The following is a 15,589-nucleotide window of genomic DNA, read 5'->3' as shown; positions in this document are numbered from 1 at the left end:
TAGCATAGTATAGTCCTAGGTCTATGCATCCATGTGCATGATTGAGGAGGACGGACAGGTAATGTTTTATGTCAAAATATTTGTACACATGCATTGTATTTGTAGAAACATGTATGGGCCTAAGCAAGAATGTCTTTCGTTCTATTTGTGCCCAGATCGACGAGGGACTGATAACCCCTCGCAAGAAAGACAGGGTCAAATGCAAATGAAAATGGCAAATGTATCAACACATTTTCTCTTTTACTTTTCAGATTTGATCGTTTATCAATTGAGCAATTTTTGAGATTGTCTTTCTCATTAGCCTATAGGCTCATTTCTCATTGGTCCACAATAAAATATTGTACTAGTCACGATATTTTCTGTGTATACTATTTTACAATTTTTGTCTAGATACAGCACTTGCTAGTGATAGTCTACAACTTTGTCAATGGCATTAGGCCTAACATTGTTAGGGTAACGGGAATCGTAATTAATGTGGGCAACACTACATGTGATGACGTCAAGGGTTTCCCTCAGGACGGTGGACAGCTCGAGACATCGCGTATGGACTGCATCCTTGCTTCTATGGATAACCCCCATATATCCCCTGTCGGTGTTGAAAGGTCTAATCATTTAGTTTTTATTGGAAGTGTGTTGTGATCATTAATAGACTTGGCGCATGAAGTAGCCAGCCAAAATGATTGTTTCTCATTATTAAACCCTTACAATAGTCCAACCTGTCTTTTGGTCATTTGATTTTGGAACATTGTTTTGGTAAAAGTTATTTGTATAGCTTATCGTTTAGCATACGCAGGTCTGTGTCTTCGTTGTTGTGGACAGGTAAGCTAAATGTCGCAATTCATCCCACATCTTTTTTATATTCTAAAGATATTGTTGTAAATCTTACTCAGAAAATCAGGACATTTATTTAATGTTTGTCATGTGTTAAAAAAATCCTCAACATGGCCTATAGCAGGATGAAAAAGGTCTAATATATATATTTCAAATGTTGGTCATTAAAAAAAAACATGAAATGCACTGTTTTATAGTAATAATGATAATAATAATAATAATAAGTAGTAGTATGTATTAGCCTATTATTTCAGTATGACATGTTGAATTGCGTGACTTGAAACGAGAACAAACTACAAGGCAGAGTAAATTCAAATGTCATATTTGAACAAGCTATATTTGTTTGTACAATGCTTATTGGAGACCCAGATCGCAGGCACGTTTCTTACCCTCGTGTGAACGGCACAGAACAGATCATGTTTAATGAGTACACCATAGCTTGGGTGGCATGCTATGGTAGGCCTAAAATTTATCCTTAAGCATAAACCATAGTTTACATTTAGAGAGAGTGCATTTGTCCCAAGTCTGAGATTTCATCCTCGAACCTATACAGAAGAGCTTTAGGAGACGTGTATGTTTTCACTGTGCTTAATAGATACTGTACATTATAACTACACATGATTTGCTATTGTGCAGCTTAATGTCCGTAATAACTGAACTCAAACCCCCTCACTCGGAACAACCTCCCTAGACGTGTGTTGCAGTTAAAGTTAATGATCCTTCGTGTAAAGCGTCAGATTCTATGATTTACTTGACATAATTCAGCACTCCCCATTCTGGGACGGATCTCACCACCCTTAAATATTTAGAAATAGCTCAACCGAGCTGCAATTTGTGCCTAACAGTGTTGCTTCCTTAGCTGTGCTGTTCCGTGCGGTGCAGGCAGAGAGGAAGACAGAGGGGTGAAATGTAAGTATTGTAAATCTGTGAATGTATATCCCCCTCTGTGCCTAACACTGCTGTTTCCTAATTGTGCCTTGTAGGCAGATGTCTGAAATGATTGTATATCTTTTTCTTCATTCCTCTGGTACTTCAGCATGCTCGTTTAAGTGGTGAGGATGCCAAAACAGCGCCAGTGTTGCCAGGCGCTACGCCTTTCCAGTTCCAGGCAGATAGATATCGGATCTTCCTCTGATCAATCACCCATGCAAACTTTTTCCGCTCTCTGATTCCAAACACATTTCAAGTAGGCCTATACTTAATGGAAAAATATAGATGATGCTTTATTTTCCTTTAGGTAAAGATAAGGCAAGAGCAATATAAAAAAAATACTCCTGGTTTGCTTCGATAATTTTTCCCCAATGAGTTTTTATTTTCTCTCATAAAAAATATTGTCCATGCATGAATCAATGTTTAGGAAAACAGACAGTGTATTTCCTTTCTTTTTGTGCAGCCTCCTTACATGGAGTAATCAACAATCCAACAAATATTTTAAAACACAATATTTTTCAGCAAGTCATACAAAACTACATCAACACATACATATTACTATATTTTTCAAATCGTCGGCACATGATAGCCGTCGTTTACATTAGAAATGACCTAAGAACCACGTAACACACACACACACACACACACACACACACACACACACACACACACACACACACACACACACACACACACACACACACACACACACACACACACACACACACACACACACACACACACACACACACACACACACACACACACACACACAATGGAAAGTCATGTCAGATTGCAACTCATTTGCTTCGTCCTAGTAGTAACCAGATAGAAATAAAGTCATGACAACAAAAACACATTACGTTATTCATCACCACTAAACGACTTGTTATAATCAGAAACAGTTAAATGCACTGAAATTACTTTTTTAAGACATTCGAAAAACGTAGAGCGCATAGGAAAGTGCACATGGCAAATTTAAGATACATAATTACATTATCGTCTGTTACGTTGGCTTTAGGAGAGCAATGAATCTATCTGGAAAGGATGACAGCTGCCAACTCGCGCTGTGTGCATTTTCACAGGGGAGAAAGCAGCCTCGGAGTTTGGCATGTGGCCCTGCGACGTCATGTGGAGAGCTGTGAGTGGGTCCCTGGTGTGCTCTGCGTGCTCAGCGAGGCTGCACCTGTACACGTTCAACATGTGTGACGCGCCGGCGCTGACCTGGTGGTAAGAGTGCTGTGCATGTGCGTGTGCCATAACAGCGGGTAGCGGTGGGTAGGCCAGTGTGTAGGGCAGCATGTGGTGAGAACCCGCGGGCCAGTAGAGCCGGTGGGCACCGGGGTTGGCATGTGCACTGTCTCTATCGGTGTGGTCTCTGTCCTCCCTACGTATGAAGGGCTTGCTGAGGATGCTATCGATGGAGAAGGAGCTGGAAGAGCTGGAGAACTTGGCTCCCATCACCCTCTCCTCCCGGGAGGGAACAGAAGCAGGGGCCGAGATGCGAGTCTCCTCGCCTGGCGTCTGGATGTCAGAGGTCTCGGTGTCCTTATTGGAACCACCGGACCGGCCCTTAGTGATGCGCTTCCTCCTGCGACGGAACACCCCGTCAGCGAAGGTGTACTCGCTGTGCGGGTTCAGCATCCAGTAGTTGTCCTTGCCCCATGGCCTGGAAGGGTCCCGGAGCACTTTGAGGAAACAGTCGTTCAGCGATAGGTTGTGGCGCACCGAGTTCCTCCACCCGGTATAGCTGCCCCGGAAGAACGGGAACTTCTTCATCAAGTAGTCGTTGATCTCGGCCAGAGTCAACCGGCCGCTGCCGGAGTCCCGGATGGCCATGGCGATGAGTGCGATGTAGGAGTAGGGCGGCTTGGGTCTGCGGGTGTAGGGCTTTCCCTTGCCATCGATGCTGCTCGGGGTAGCAGGTGCCGGGCTGTTGGCCACGCAGTCCCCGTCTGAGCCCAGCTCGTCCCCGGATAGGGGAGAGGGGACGCTACCTTCCGCATCACTGTGACTGCAAACCTCCATAGGCTTCTGAACGAAGTGGCTTGCGGAGAACACTTCAAGTTTCATTTTTTATATTTATTGCTTTCCCCCTTCTCTTCTCACCTGTCAGTGTGTAGCTGACAGAGTTCGTTGCAGTACAGCGCGATTCTCCTAATCAGAAAGTAAGAAAATCTGTCTGTCTGTTGTTGTTCTTTAGAGAGGCGCAGGTGTAGCCCGTGAGTCTGTTTCAGTGGTGGAGTCACAGTGCACCTGTCTGTCTGTTTCGGTCCGAGGAGCTCCGATGTACAGAGGAACAGGAGGCACCCAAACTCGTGCCTGTTTAGCAGCTGAAAGTAGATTTGTCTCCGGAGACACACGCGCCCTGTTATAATATAATCCCTCCGCGAGGGACAGCCCACGGGGGGCGTGGTCTAGCGTCTCAAACTCAGAGTAATCTCAAATCCATTGAAGCGATTGAGGGATTTATGATTGCACGCTCCTTTGTGCCACACAGGAGTATGTAAAACAAGCATAAACATATAGAAAGTTAAAGTTAGAAGGAGGAGGGGAGAAGAACTATGTGTATTGTTCATATATTTTAAAGAGCTCCAATCTCTCTCTCGCTCCCTCTCTCTCTCACACACACGCACACGCACACGCACACGCACACGCACACGCACACACACACACACACACACACACACACACACACACACACACACACACACACACACACACACACACACACACACACACACACACACACACACACACACACACACACACACACACCTGAGTGAGTGACTCACCTGCGTGACTGTAGATTGTGTACCAGAAAAGAGTTTCGCCTTAGATGGCATGCATTTACCAGACATGCACACAGATGTGTTTACGTTTGTAATGTTTATGTGTGTAGAGAATCTCAGGTCACTCTTGAATTGATTTACAATTATATTTAATCGTTACATTTACAGAGGTTCTGAACTAAAACACCTTGCTCGAGGTCTAATCTAACATTTCCGTTCCTTTGCATAATAACCACCTAGCTAGCACATTTGGTTCCTTGGAAGTTGTGGGAACATAAAATGGAAAGAATTTTAAACATTCTGAGAATGGAAGTAAAAATATTGCCTGTTCTGCGAACAAGCATTTTTAGGTTGCAAGGAGGTTCTACTATGTACTACGTTTTACTATGGTTTTCTGAAAGTTTTCATGGGACGTTTAATTAACATTCAGAGAATGAAAATGATAGGTTATTTGAAAGTACTTAAAGTTCTGAGAACATATTTCATTAAGACGTTTTATAACACTGCTGGCCAAAAGTAGGTGGACAGCCCTTCAAATTAGTGGATTCGACGATTTCAGCCACACCCGTCACTGACAGGTGTATCAAATCTAGCAAACAGCCATGCAATCTCCATAAACAAACATTGGCAATAGAATGTACTGAAGAGCTCAGTGACTTTCAACGTGGCACGTCATAGAATGTCACCTTTCCAACAAGTCAGTTCATCAAATTTATGACCTGCTAGAGCTGCCCTGCAACTGGAAGTGTTGTTATTGTGAAGTGGAAACGTCTAGGAGCAAAAACGTCTCACCAGTGAAGTGGAAGGCCACACATGCTTACAGAACGTTACCGGCAATTTCTAAAGCACGTAAAGCGTAAAAGTCACCTGTCCTCAGTTGCAACACTCACTACCAAGTTCCAAACTGCCTCTGGAATCAACGTCAGCACAATAACTGTTTGTCGGTAGCTTCATTAAATAGGTTTTCATGGCCTAGCCAACACCAGCCTAAGATCACCATAGGCAAGGCCAAGCATCGGCTGGAGTGGTGTAAAAGCTTGTCGCCATTGGACTCTGGAGCAGTGGAAACGCGTTCTCTGGAGTGATGAATCAGGCTTCACCATCTGGCAGTCCGACAGGCAAATCTGGGTTTGGCGGATGCCAGGAGAACACTACCTGCTCCAATGCATGGTACCAAGTGTAAAGTTTGGTGGAGGAGGAAAAATGGTCTAGGGCTGTTTTTCATGGTTCAGGCTAGAACCCTTAGTTCCAGGGAAGGGAAATCTTAACGCTACAGCATACGATGACATTCTAGACGATTCTGTGCTTCCAAGTTTGTGGCAACAGTTTAGGGAAGGCCCTTTCCTGTTTCAGCATGTTGCCCTGTGCACAAAGCGAGGTCCATACAGAAATGGTTTGTCGAGATCGATGTGGAAGAACTTGACTGGCCTGCACAGAGCCTTGACCTCAACCCCATCAAATACCTTTGGGATGAATTGGAACGTCGACTGCGAGCCAGGCCTAATCGCCCAACATCAGTGCCCGACCTGCCAAATGCTCCTGTGGCTAAATGGAATCAAGTCCCCACAGTATTGTTCAAACATCTAGTGGAAAGCCTTCCCAGAAGAGTGGAGGCTGAAATAGCAGCAAAGGGGGACCAAATCCATGTTTAATGCCCATGATTTTAGAATGGCATGTTCAACAAGTAGGTGTCCACATTGGTCATGTAGTGTAGCTTAGTTTGGGTTAACTGTTCTTAACTGCAAGCACAGATAGGACACAAGGAAATTCATTTGTTTAGGCATTAATCATGCAAACACATGTATTTTTTATTGTCACACAGTGTCAGTGAGATTCGAATTTATGATCTTCTGTTCTTTATCGATGGAATTAGACCACTGCACAACCAGGATGGAGATAGCGTGCCATGTTTTTTAAAGTCATACAACGCTGTTCATTTTAGTCTATTCAAACAGACCCCATTTCAAAGGAAACAAGCAGTCATTAAGATCAGGTGTGACCATTGAGTGGGCCCGCCAACACACCTGAACATACTCAACAAGGTAGAAAATTAATGTTCCGTTTATGCTGAGAACGGAATGTATATGTTTTTAAATAACATTCTTATAACTTTTATAAAGTTTTCTTGTGGTTTTCATGGAAAGTTTTCTTAACGTTCTCAAAACAATTACATTTCAATAGACCCATGGGGAAACCTGTAGGAAATCCTTATGCTGAAGTACTGAAATTCCCACCAGTGGAGAACGTTCCTAGAACATTACCAATATTGAAATTAATTGTAACCATGTTTGAAGTAATAAAATACCAAGAAAATAATGTTTTTTTGTGTTGAGAATGTTCCAAAGGCAAGAAACTATCCTGCACCATTCACAGAAAGTGGACGGAAGTTCGTATGCAAATTGACTCTTGAAAAAAAACAAAGATCAACAAAAGAGGAAAGAAGTCTTTGAATCATCCCCTCTTCTGTTATGTGTCTATCAGGCATCTTAATCTGTCTTTAATGGTAGGAGCTCTGAAAGTTCCTTCCAGACAATAACACCCCCCCCCTCCCACAAAGCTTAAGAGCTATATCAAAGGTTGTGCATAAAACACACACGTGCATACACACACACATACACAGTTTGTAGCCTAATCTTAAAGTACATTTGACATTCTTAAGTTCAGGCCCCATGATAATACAAGGTGTTGGGGCCTCCTCCATCAACATATGACTTCTCTGGAAAGGGGAATTACTGCTGAGTCAATACCGAGATGACAACACAGTAAAAATAGATGAGATTAGGTTAGCTCCATAGTAATGAAATATGTAAACTCTGGTTAAAATAAAGGCAAGGCCTGCATTTGCAAAGCGAGGATTACCTGAAAGGTCATGTATAGTTCACAGAATGGCACAGCAGTTCAAATGAAAGGGAAACAAAACGTTGAATTGAAGTTTGTGCCCATTGGATTAGTGCTTGACATGAGGTAGTTTATACCAACGAGACCAGGAGAGTGATGAGACCACTTGGCGACATGGGTGGTCTGAGATTTTAAACTCTAGACCTATAGCCTATATCAGCATTATTTATCTCATCAGTGCATATGTTTTTATCACTTCTCAGAACTCTCTCTCTCTCTCTCTCTCTCTCTCTCTCTCTCTCTCTCTCTCTCTCTCTCTCTCTCTCTCTCTCTCTCTCTCTCTCTCTCTCTCTCTCTCTCTCTCTCTCTCTCTCTCTCTCTCTCTCTCTCTCTCTCGCTCAATTTCAATTAAGGGCTTTATTGGCGTGGAAAACGTATGTTTACATTGCCAAAGCAAGTGAAATAGAAAATAAAAAAAGTGAAATAAACAATACAAAATGAACAGCAAACATTACACTCACAAAAGTTACAAAATAATAAAGACATTTTAAATGTAATATTATGTCTATATACAGTATTGTCATGATGTGCAAATAGTTAAAGTACAAAAGAGAAAATCTCAATCTCTCTCTCTTAGCAGGGGTAACGACGCAGCAAAAGGTCGGAAAGTTACATGAGTTATGAGCTTGGCCCGGGGTGAGTGATAATCATTAAACTGTCTTCTCCGCCACACCTCTTCGCAGCCCGGAGGTTATTTGGACTTAGGATGAATGTGAAATATTCCCTCGCGCTCCGCTGCCTGCTTGTGTGCGTTACCGGGTTCACCGGGCAGGCAAACAAGCCCGCGCGACCCGCGGTTGGTTCTGCTGGCTGGATGCGCACATTTCACTCACTCACTCACTCACTCACTCACTCACTCACTCACTCACTCACTCACTCACTCACTCACTCACTCACTCACTCACTCACACACTCACTCACTCACTCACACACACACACACACACACACACACACACACACACACACACACACACACACACACACACACACACACACACACACACACACACACACACACACACACACACACACACACACACACACACACACACACACACACACACACACACACACAGTCCTGTATGTTTGCTGTGGCTTTCTCTCACGACCTCACTCCAAAATCACTTGTCAGTAGGCCTGACACTGACCGTGCCATGAGACTCCTACCTCAGCCTACTACCAAACAGATAGAACGATGAACGCATTCTGGAACGCTATTTTTAATGTGTCTGCATTCTTTAACACACGTCGACATTTTCCCACGTCAGGAGATAGCTCGAGACTTCAGTAAACACGTAGTCAGTGCGTAATTATCACCTTGGGCACGCAAGACGCGGCATGCGTGAGGTGCAGTACCCGGAACACAGCGACTCTGAGCACCTGGCTTCAAGTCAAGAGATGCACCTGTGGAGTCTGGTCTGTTGTGTTGAGGATACTAAACAGACTGTATTGGATGCTGGGTTTCTGTGTCTTGTTTGTTTCACGTCGTATGTGTGTCTAATAGAGAGCGAAATATATATATACATAGAGAGAGAAAGCGAGCGAGTGAGCGAGACGTGGTCCAATGATTACCCCTTTGATACCACGTAGGCCTGTTTTTTTCCTCACATACGCAAAGCAGCGCGCAATATTTGATATTTTCTTGGAGAAAGATGTTCCCTTCCTTTCCATAAAAACCTGACCAAGTTTGCGCATCTCAACCGTTGCGTTCAGACAGCGGCCACTGATGTCCATTGCCCGTTATCTCACCCCCGACCTTACTCCTTAGCATACCTCTCCTTAGCAGATTTTCTCTCGACTCATTATAAGTCACGATCAGACCCTTCCACGACCCATAGGTACAGAGGGGACACCGGGCTACGTGCCACGCGCGCTGGAACCAAACACAATACTCGTCTGATTTAATGAGTTCCTGATGGAGGTTAATAAATTATACGTGCCCTGTTTCCTCTTTCTGGAAAATAACATCACAGTAGCCTATATCAACAGTAGATTATGTATTTCTATTTCTATATTTCCCAGGTAATTTTCTTCCTCGCAATAAATCCACCTTGTTGCTACTGCTCATTTGCGAAGGCGGTTATTTAACCAAAATCTGTCCGGGTTAAATTTATTCACCCGGGAACGTCCGAACATGGTGGCATAGGCCTAGCCTACTCCCATACACCGGGTCTATAGTAAATCATCTAAGTAATCTGTATATACGGTTTAATTAACGTTCCAATCCACCGGTAAACGTACAGAAAATGACGCATAATATTCCTATCTACTCGAAAATCTATAGGCAACAGTGCAAAGCGAATATTTGTGTATTGGAGAGAAATATAGCTCTGAACGATGTTAACAGAATACTTTAACTTATCCACCACAGTAGGCCTATATCAATTCACATATCATTATACATATCTTATTACTCCAACTCCTAGATACATCTCATCCAGTCCCTCTAGATCTCGGCTGCAACTATAGCCTTTACAGTCTCATGACAGAATTAGACGTTCATCCATGTTTCTCAAACGTGGTATGCTATATCAAGGGAAACATGTCTATCCTATTGAAAATGTTTGTCTGGTTTGATGGTCTTAACTCAAATAATATGCAGTGTGTTTTTGGTTTACAGTAGGAATAGGCATATGCTGAAACTGGAGCCAGTCGCACAGTATGGCTGTAGCATAATGTCTGGATAGAGTTACAGCTGCTCCAGGTATATAATTCCCTTCTGGTTGTGTTTCCAAAACAAAATTGTTTCCAGCAATTCTGAGTGAATGGGCCAACAACATACATAAACAGAGCTGTTTACAGTTAGAGAATGTTTCTGGTCAGTGTAAACTTACAGAGCCTAATTCAAGCAAAAATGCTATCAGGATAAGATTAAGCAGCCTTCCTTGAAAGAGCATTGAGATTGATTATATATTAATAATATACAGCTCAGAAAATTGCTATTTGCCTCACACAAGAAACAGCTTCACTGAAATAATTGACATTTTGAGGTACAGAGTAACCTTGTTTTACCATAGTTCTCTCTCTCTCTCTCTCTCTCTCTCTCTCTCTCTCTCTCTCTCTCTCTCTCTCTCTCTCTCTCTCTCTCTCTCTCTCTCTCTCTCTCTCTCTCTCTCTCTCTCTCTCCCCCTCTCTCTCAATAAACAAAAGTGAAATAAACCATACAAATTAACAGTAAATATTACACTCACCAAAGCTCCAAAGGAATAAAGACAATTCAAATGTCATATTATGTCTCTCTGACCCCCCCCTACACACACACATATACATACATACATACATACATACATACATACATACATACATACATACATACATACATACATACATACATACATACATACATACATACATACATACATACATACATACATACATACATACATACATACATACATACATACATACATACATACATACATACATACATACATACATACATACATACATACATACATACATACATACATACATACATACATACATACATACATACACAAACACACTTGCTGCGTGTTGTATATGTGAGCGATTACCTAAAGCTAACACAGCCCCTAGAGCTCAGATTTACACTGTTCAGATTATTATATTTTATTTACCCTTTATTTAACAAGGTACGGCAGTTGAGAACAAGTTCTCATTTACAATTGTGACCAAGCCAAGATAAAGCAAAGCGGTACAACACAAACAACACAGAGTTACACATGGAGTAAACAAACGTACAGTACGTACAAACGTAAAGTCTATATACAGTGTGTTCAAATGTAGTTAGATTAGAGAGGTAAAGGCAATAAATAGGCCATAGTGGCAAAATAATTACAATAGAGCAATTAAACACTGGAGTGATAGAAGTGCAGAAGATGAATGTGCAAGCAAAGATACTGGGGTGCAAAGGAGCAAAAAATAAATACAAATTTTGGGATGAGGTAGTTGGGTGGGCTATTTACAGATGGGCTGTGTACAGGTGCAATGATCAGTAAGCTGCTATGACAGCTGATGCTTAAAGTTAGTGAGGGAGATATAAGTCTCCAGCTTCAGTGATTTTTGCAATTCGTTCCAGTCATTGGCAGCAGAGAACTGGAAGGAAAGGCGAACAAAGGGGGAGTTGGCTTTGGGGACGACAAGTGAAATATACCTGTTGGAGCGCGTGCTACGGGTGGGTGCTGCTATGGTGACCAGTGAGCTGAGATAAGGCGGGGCTTTACCTAGCAAATACTTATAGATGACCTGGAGCCAGTGGGTTTGGCTACGACTATGAAGCAAGGGCCAGCCAAAGAGAGCATAAAGGTCGCAGTGGTGGGTAGTATATGGGGCTTTGGTGATAAAACGGATGGCACTGTGATAGACTACATCTAATTTGCTGAGTAGAGTGATGGAGGCTATTTTGTAAATGACATCACCGAAGTCAAGGATCGGCAGGATAGTCAGTTTTACGATGGCCTGTTTGGCAGCATGAGTGAAGGATGCTTTTGTAACGGTCGTCGGTGGAAGAAGGTGAGGACCAAAGCGCAGCGTGGTACTTGTTCATGTTATTTATTTACACTGAACACTATCAAACAAAGAAACAAAAAAAGCACAACCGAAACAGCTCCATCAGGTGCAAAACACACTAAACAGAAAATATAATCACCCACAACTCAAGGGTGAAAACAAGCTGCCTTAGTATGGTTCTCAATCAAGGACAACGATTGACAGCTGCCTCTGATTGAGAACCATACCAGGCCAAACACAAAAATACCAAATCATAGAAAAAAGAACATAGACTGCCCACCCAACTCACGCCCTGACCATACTAAAACAAAGACATCACAAAGGAACTAAGGTCAGAACGGGACAGCATTGTTGCGAAATAGGAAGCCGATTCTAGATTTAATTTTGGATTGGAGATGCTTAATGTTAGTCTGGAAGGAGAGTTTACAGTCTAACCAGACATCTAGGTATTTGTAGTTGTCCACATATTCTAAGTCAGAACCGTCTATAGTGATGCTAGATGGGCGGGCGGGTGCGGGCAGCGATCGGTTGAAGTGCATGCATTTAGTTTTACTAGCATTGAAGAGCAATTGGAGACCACGGAAGTGTTGTATGGCATTGAAGCTCGTCTGGAGGTTTGTTAACACAGTGTCCAAAGAAGGGCCAGAAGTATACAGAATGGTCGTTTGTGTAGAGGTGGATCAGAGAATCACCAGCAGCAAGAGCAACATCATTGATATACAGGTATACTGAGAAAATAGTCAGTCCGAGAATTGAACCCTGTGGCACCCCCATAGAGACTGCCAGAGGTTCGAACAATAGGCCCTCCGATTTGACACACTGAACTCTATCTGAGAAGTAGTTAGTGAACCAGGTGAGGCAGTCGTTTGAGAAACCAAGCCTGTTGAGTCTGCTGATAAGAATGCGGTGATTGACAGTGTCGAAAGCCTTGGCCAGGTCGATGAATACAGCTGCACAATATTGTCTTTAATCAATGGCCTTGAGCGTGGCTGAGGTGCACCCATGACCAGCTCGGAAACCAGATTGCATAGCGGAGAAGGTTCGGTGGGATTCGAAATGGTCGGTGATCTGTTTGTTAACTTGGCTTTCGAAGACTTTAGAAAGGCAGGGTAGGATAGATATAGGTCTATAACAGTTTGAGTCTAGAATGTCTCCCCCTTTGAATAGACGGAAGACAGCGGCAGCTTTCCAATCTTTAGGGATCTCAGAAGATTAGAAAGAGAGGTTGAAAGTTTCTGTAGGGGGTACAGAGCTGTTTACCTGGGTAGGGGTAGCCAGGTGGAAAGCATGGCCAGCCGTAGAAAAATGCTTATTGAAATTCTCAATTATCGTAGATTTATCAGTGGTGACAGTGTTTCCTAGCCTCAGTGCAGTGGGCAGCTGGGAGGAGGTGCTCTTATTTTCCATGGACTTTACAGTGTCCAATAACTTTTTGGAGTTTGTGCTACAGGATGCACATTTCTGTTTGAAAAATCTAGCCTTTGCTTTCCTAACTGCCTGTGTATATTGGTTTCTAACTTCCCTGAAAAGTTGCATATCACTGGGGCTATTCAATGCTAATGCAGTACAACCACAGGATGTTTTTGTGCTGGTCAAGGGCAGTCATGTCTGGAGTGAACCAAGGGCTATATCTGTTCTTAGTTCTACATCATCCGTCATCATGAAGTGCTTTGAGAGACTAGTCAAGGACCATATCACCTCCACCCTACCTGACACCCTAGACCCACTCTAATTTGCTTACCACCCCAATAAGTTCAGAGAACGCGCAATCGCAACCACACTGCACACTGCCCTAACCCATCTGGACAAGAGGAATACCTATGTGAGAATGCTGTTCATCGACTACAGCTCAGCATTTAACACCATAGTACCCTCCAAACTCATCATCAAGCTCGAGACCCTGAGTCTCGACCCTGGGTCTCGACCCCACCCTGTGCAACTGGGTGCTGGACTTCCTGACGGGCCGCCCCCAGGTGAGGGTAGGTAACAACATCTCCTCCCCGCTGATCCTCAACACGGGGGCCCCACAAGGGTGCGTTCTGAGCCCTCTCCTGTACTCCCTGTTCACCCACGACTGCGTGGCCACGCACGCCTCCAACTCAATCATCAAGTTTGCGGACGACACAACAGTGGTAGGCTTGATTACCAACAACGACGAGACGGCCTACAGGGAGGAGGTGAGGGCCCTCGGAGTGTGGTGTCAGGAAAATAACCTCACACTCAACGTCAACAAAACTAAGGAGATGATTGTGGACTTCAGGAAACAGCAGAGGGAACACTCCCCTATCCACATCGATGGAACAGTAGTGGAGAGGGTAGCAAGTTTTAAGTTCCTCGGCATACACATCACAGACAAACTGAATTGGTCCACTCACACTGACAGCGTCGTGAAGAAGGCACAGCAGCGCCTCTTCAACCTCAGGAGGCTGAAGAAATTCGGCTTGTCACCAAAAGCACTCACAAACTTCTACAGATGCACAATCGAGAGCATCCTGGCGGGCTGTATCACCGCCTGGTACGGCAACTGCTCCGCCCTCAACCGTAAGGCTCTCCAGAGGGTAGTGAGGTCTGCACAACGCATCAGCGGGGGCAAACTACCTGTCCTCCAGGACACCTACACCACCCGATGTTACAGGAAGGCCATAAAGATCATCAAGGACATCAACCACCCGAACCACTGCCTGTTCACCCCGCTATCATCCAGAATGCGAGGTCAGTCCAGGTGCATCAAAGCTGGGACCGAGAGACTGAAAAACAGCTTCTATCTCAAGGCCATCAGACTGTTAAACAGCCACCACTAACATTGAGTGGCTGCTGCCAACACACTGTCATTGACACTGACCCAACTCCAGCCACTTTAATAATGAGAATTGATGGGAAATTATGTAAATATATCACTACCCACTTTAAACAATGCTACCTTATATAATGTTACTTACCCTACATTATTCATCTCATATGCATACGTATATACTGTACTCTACATCATCGACTGCATCCTTATGTAATACATGTATCACTAGCCACTTTAACTATGCCACTTTGTTTACTTTGTCTACATACTCATTTCATATGTATATACTGTACTCGATACCATCTACTGTATGCTGCTCTGTACCATCACTCATTCATATATCTTTATGTACATATTCTTTATCCCCTTACACTGTGTATAAGACAGTAGTTTTGGAATTGTTAGTTGGATTACTTGTTGGTTATCACTGCATTGTCGGAACTAGAAGCACAAGCATTTCGCTACACTCGCATTAACATCTGCTAACCATGTGTATGTGACAAATAAAATTTGATTTGATTTGAATAGTTGAATACAGTATACAGTATATACTGTACATATGAAATGAGTAAAATAGTATGCAAACATTATTAAAGTGAACAGTGTTCCATTATTAAAGTGACCAGTGTTCCATAACATATTGAGAAATAAATCCCTACTATAGATGGTTAGAGTATAATATCATGAATGGTGAAAGTGTTTAGCTGGAATTCAAGAAGTCAAGAGTTAATTCAGTGGTAAATCAAAATAGGGAAGCAGAGCTATGTGCACTAGCTATCATTATCACCGTCACTGCACAGCAAACATGTGTACACTGATTGAGTGTGAAGAGGCACCAAGAACATTTTACAC

The 15,589-nt window shown here is 43.2% G+C and overlaps 1 protein-coding gene across 1 annotated transcript; it reads right to left on the bottom strand.

Moving 5' to 3' along the window:
* Positions 1-2,119: 2,119 nt before the first annotated feature.
* Positions 2,120-4,123, bottom strand: LOC123996723 (forkhead box protein Q1-like). The gene has a single exon (XM_046300359.1). It carries the CDS (start codon positions 3,832-3,834, stop codon positions 2,779-2,781), a length of 1,056 nt encoding a protein of 351 aa, XP_046156315.1. The 5' UTR covers positions 3,835-4,123; the 3' UTR covers positions 2,120-2,778.
* Between the last annotated feature and the right edge of the window lie 11,466 nt (positions 4,124-15,589).

This window comes from Oncorhynchus gorbuscha, linkage group LG15 (genome assembly GCF_021184085.1).
Source record: "Oncorhynchus gorbuscha isolate QuinsamMale2020 ecotype Even-year linkage group LG15, OgorEven_v1.0, whole genome shotgun sequence".
NCBI lineage: Eukaryota > Metazoa > Chordata > Actinopteri > Salmoniformes > Salmonidae > Oncorhynchus > Oncorhynchus gorbuscha.
This window is presented reverse-complemented; position numbering and strand designations above follow the sequence as displayed.

What these genes read in the sequence shown, in the direction of transcription:
- LOC123996723 (XM_046300359.1), bottom strand. Translation starts at nt 3,834, where the DNA reads ATGAAACTTGAAGTGTTCTCCGCAAGCCACTTCGTTCAGAAGCCTATG.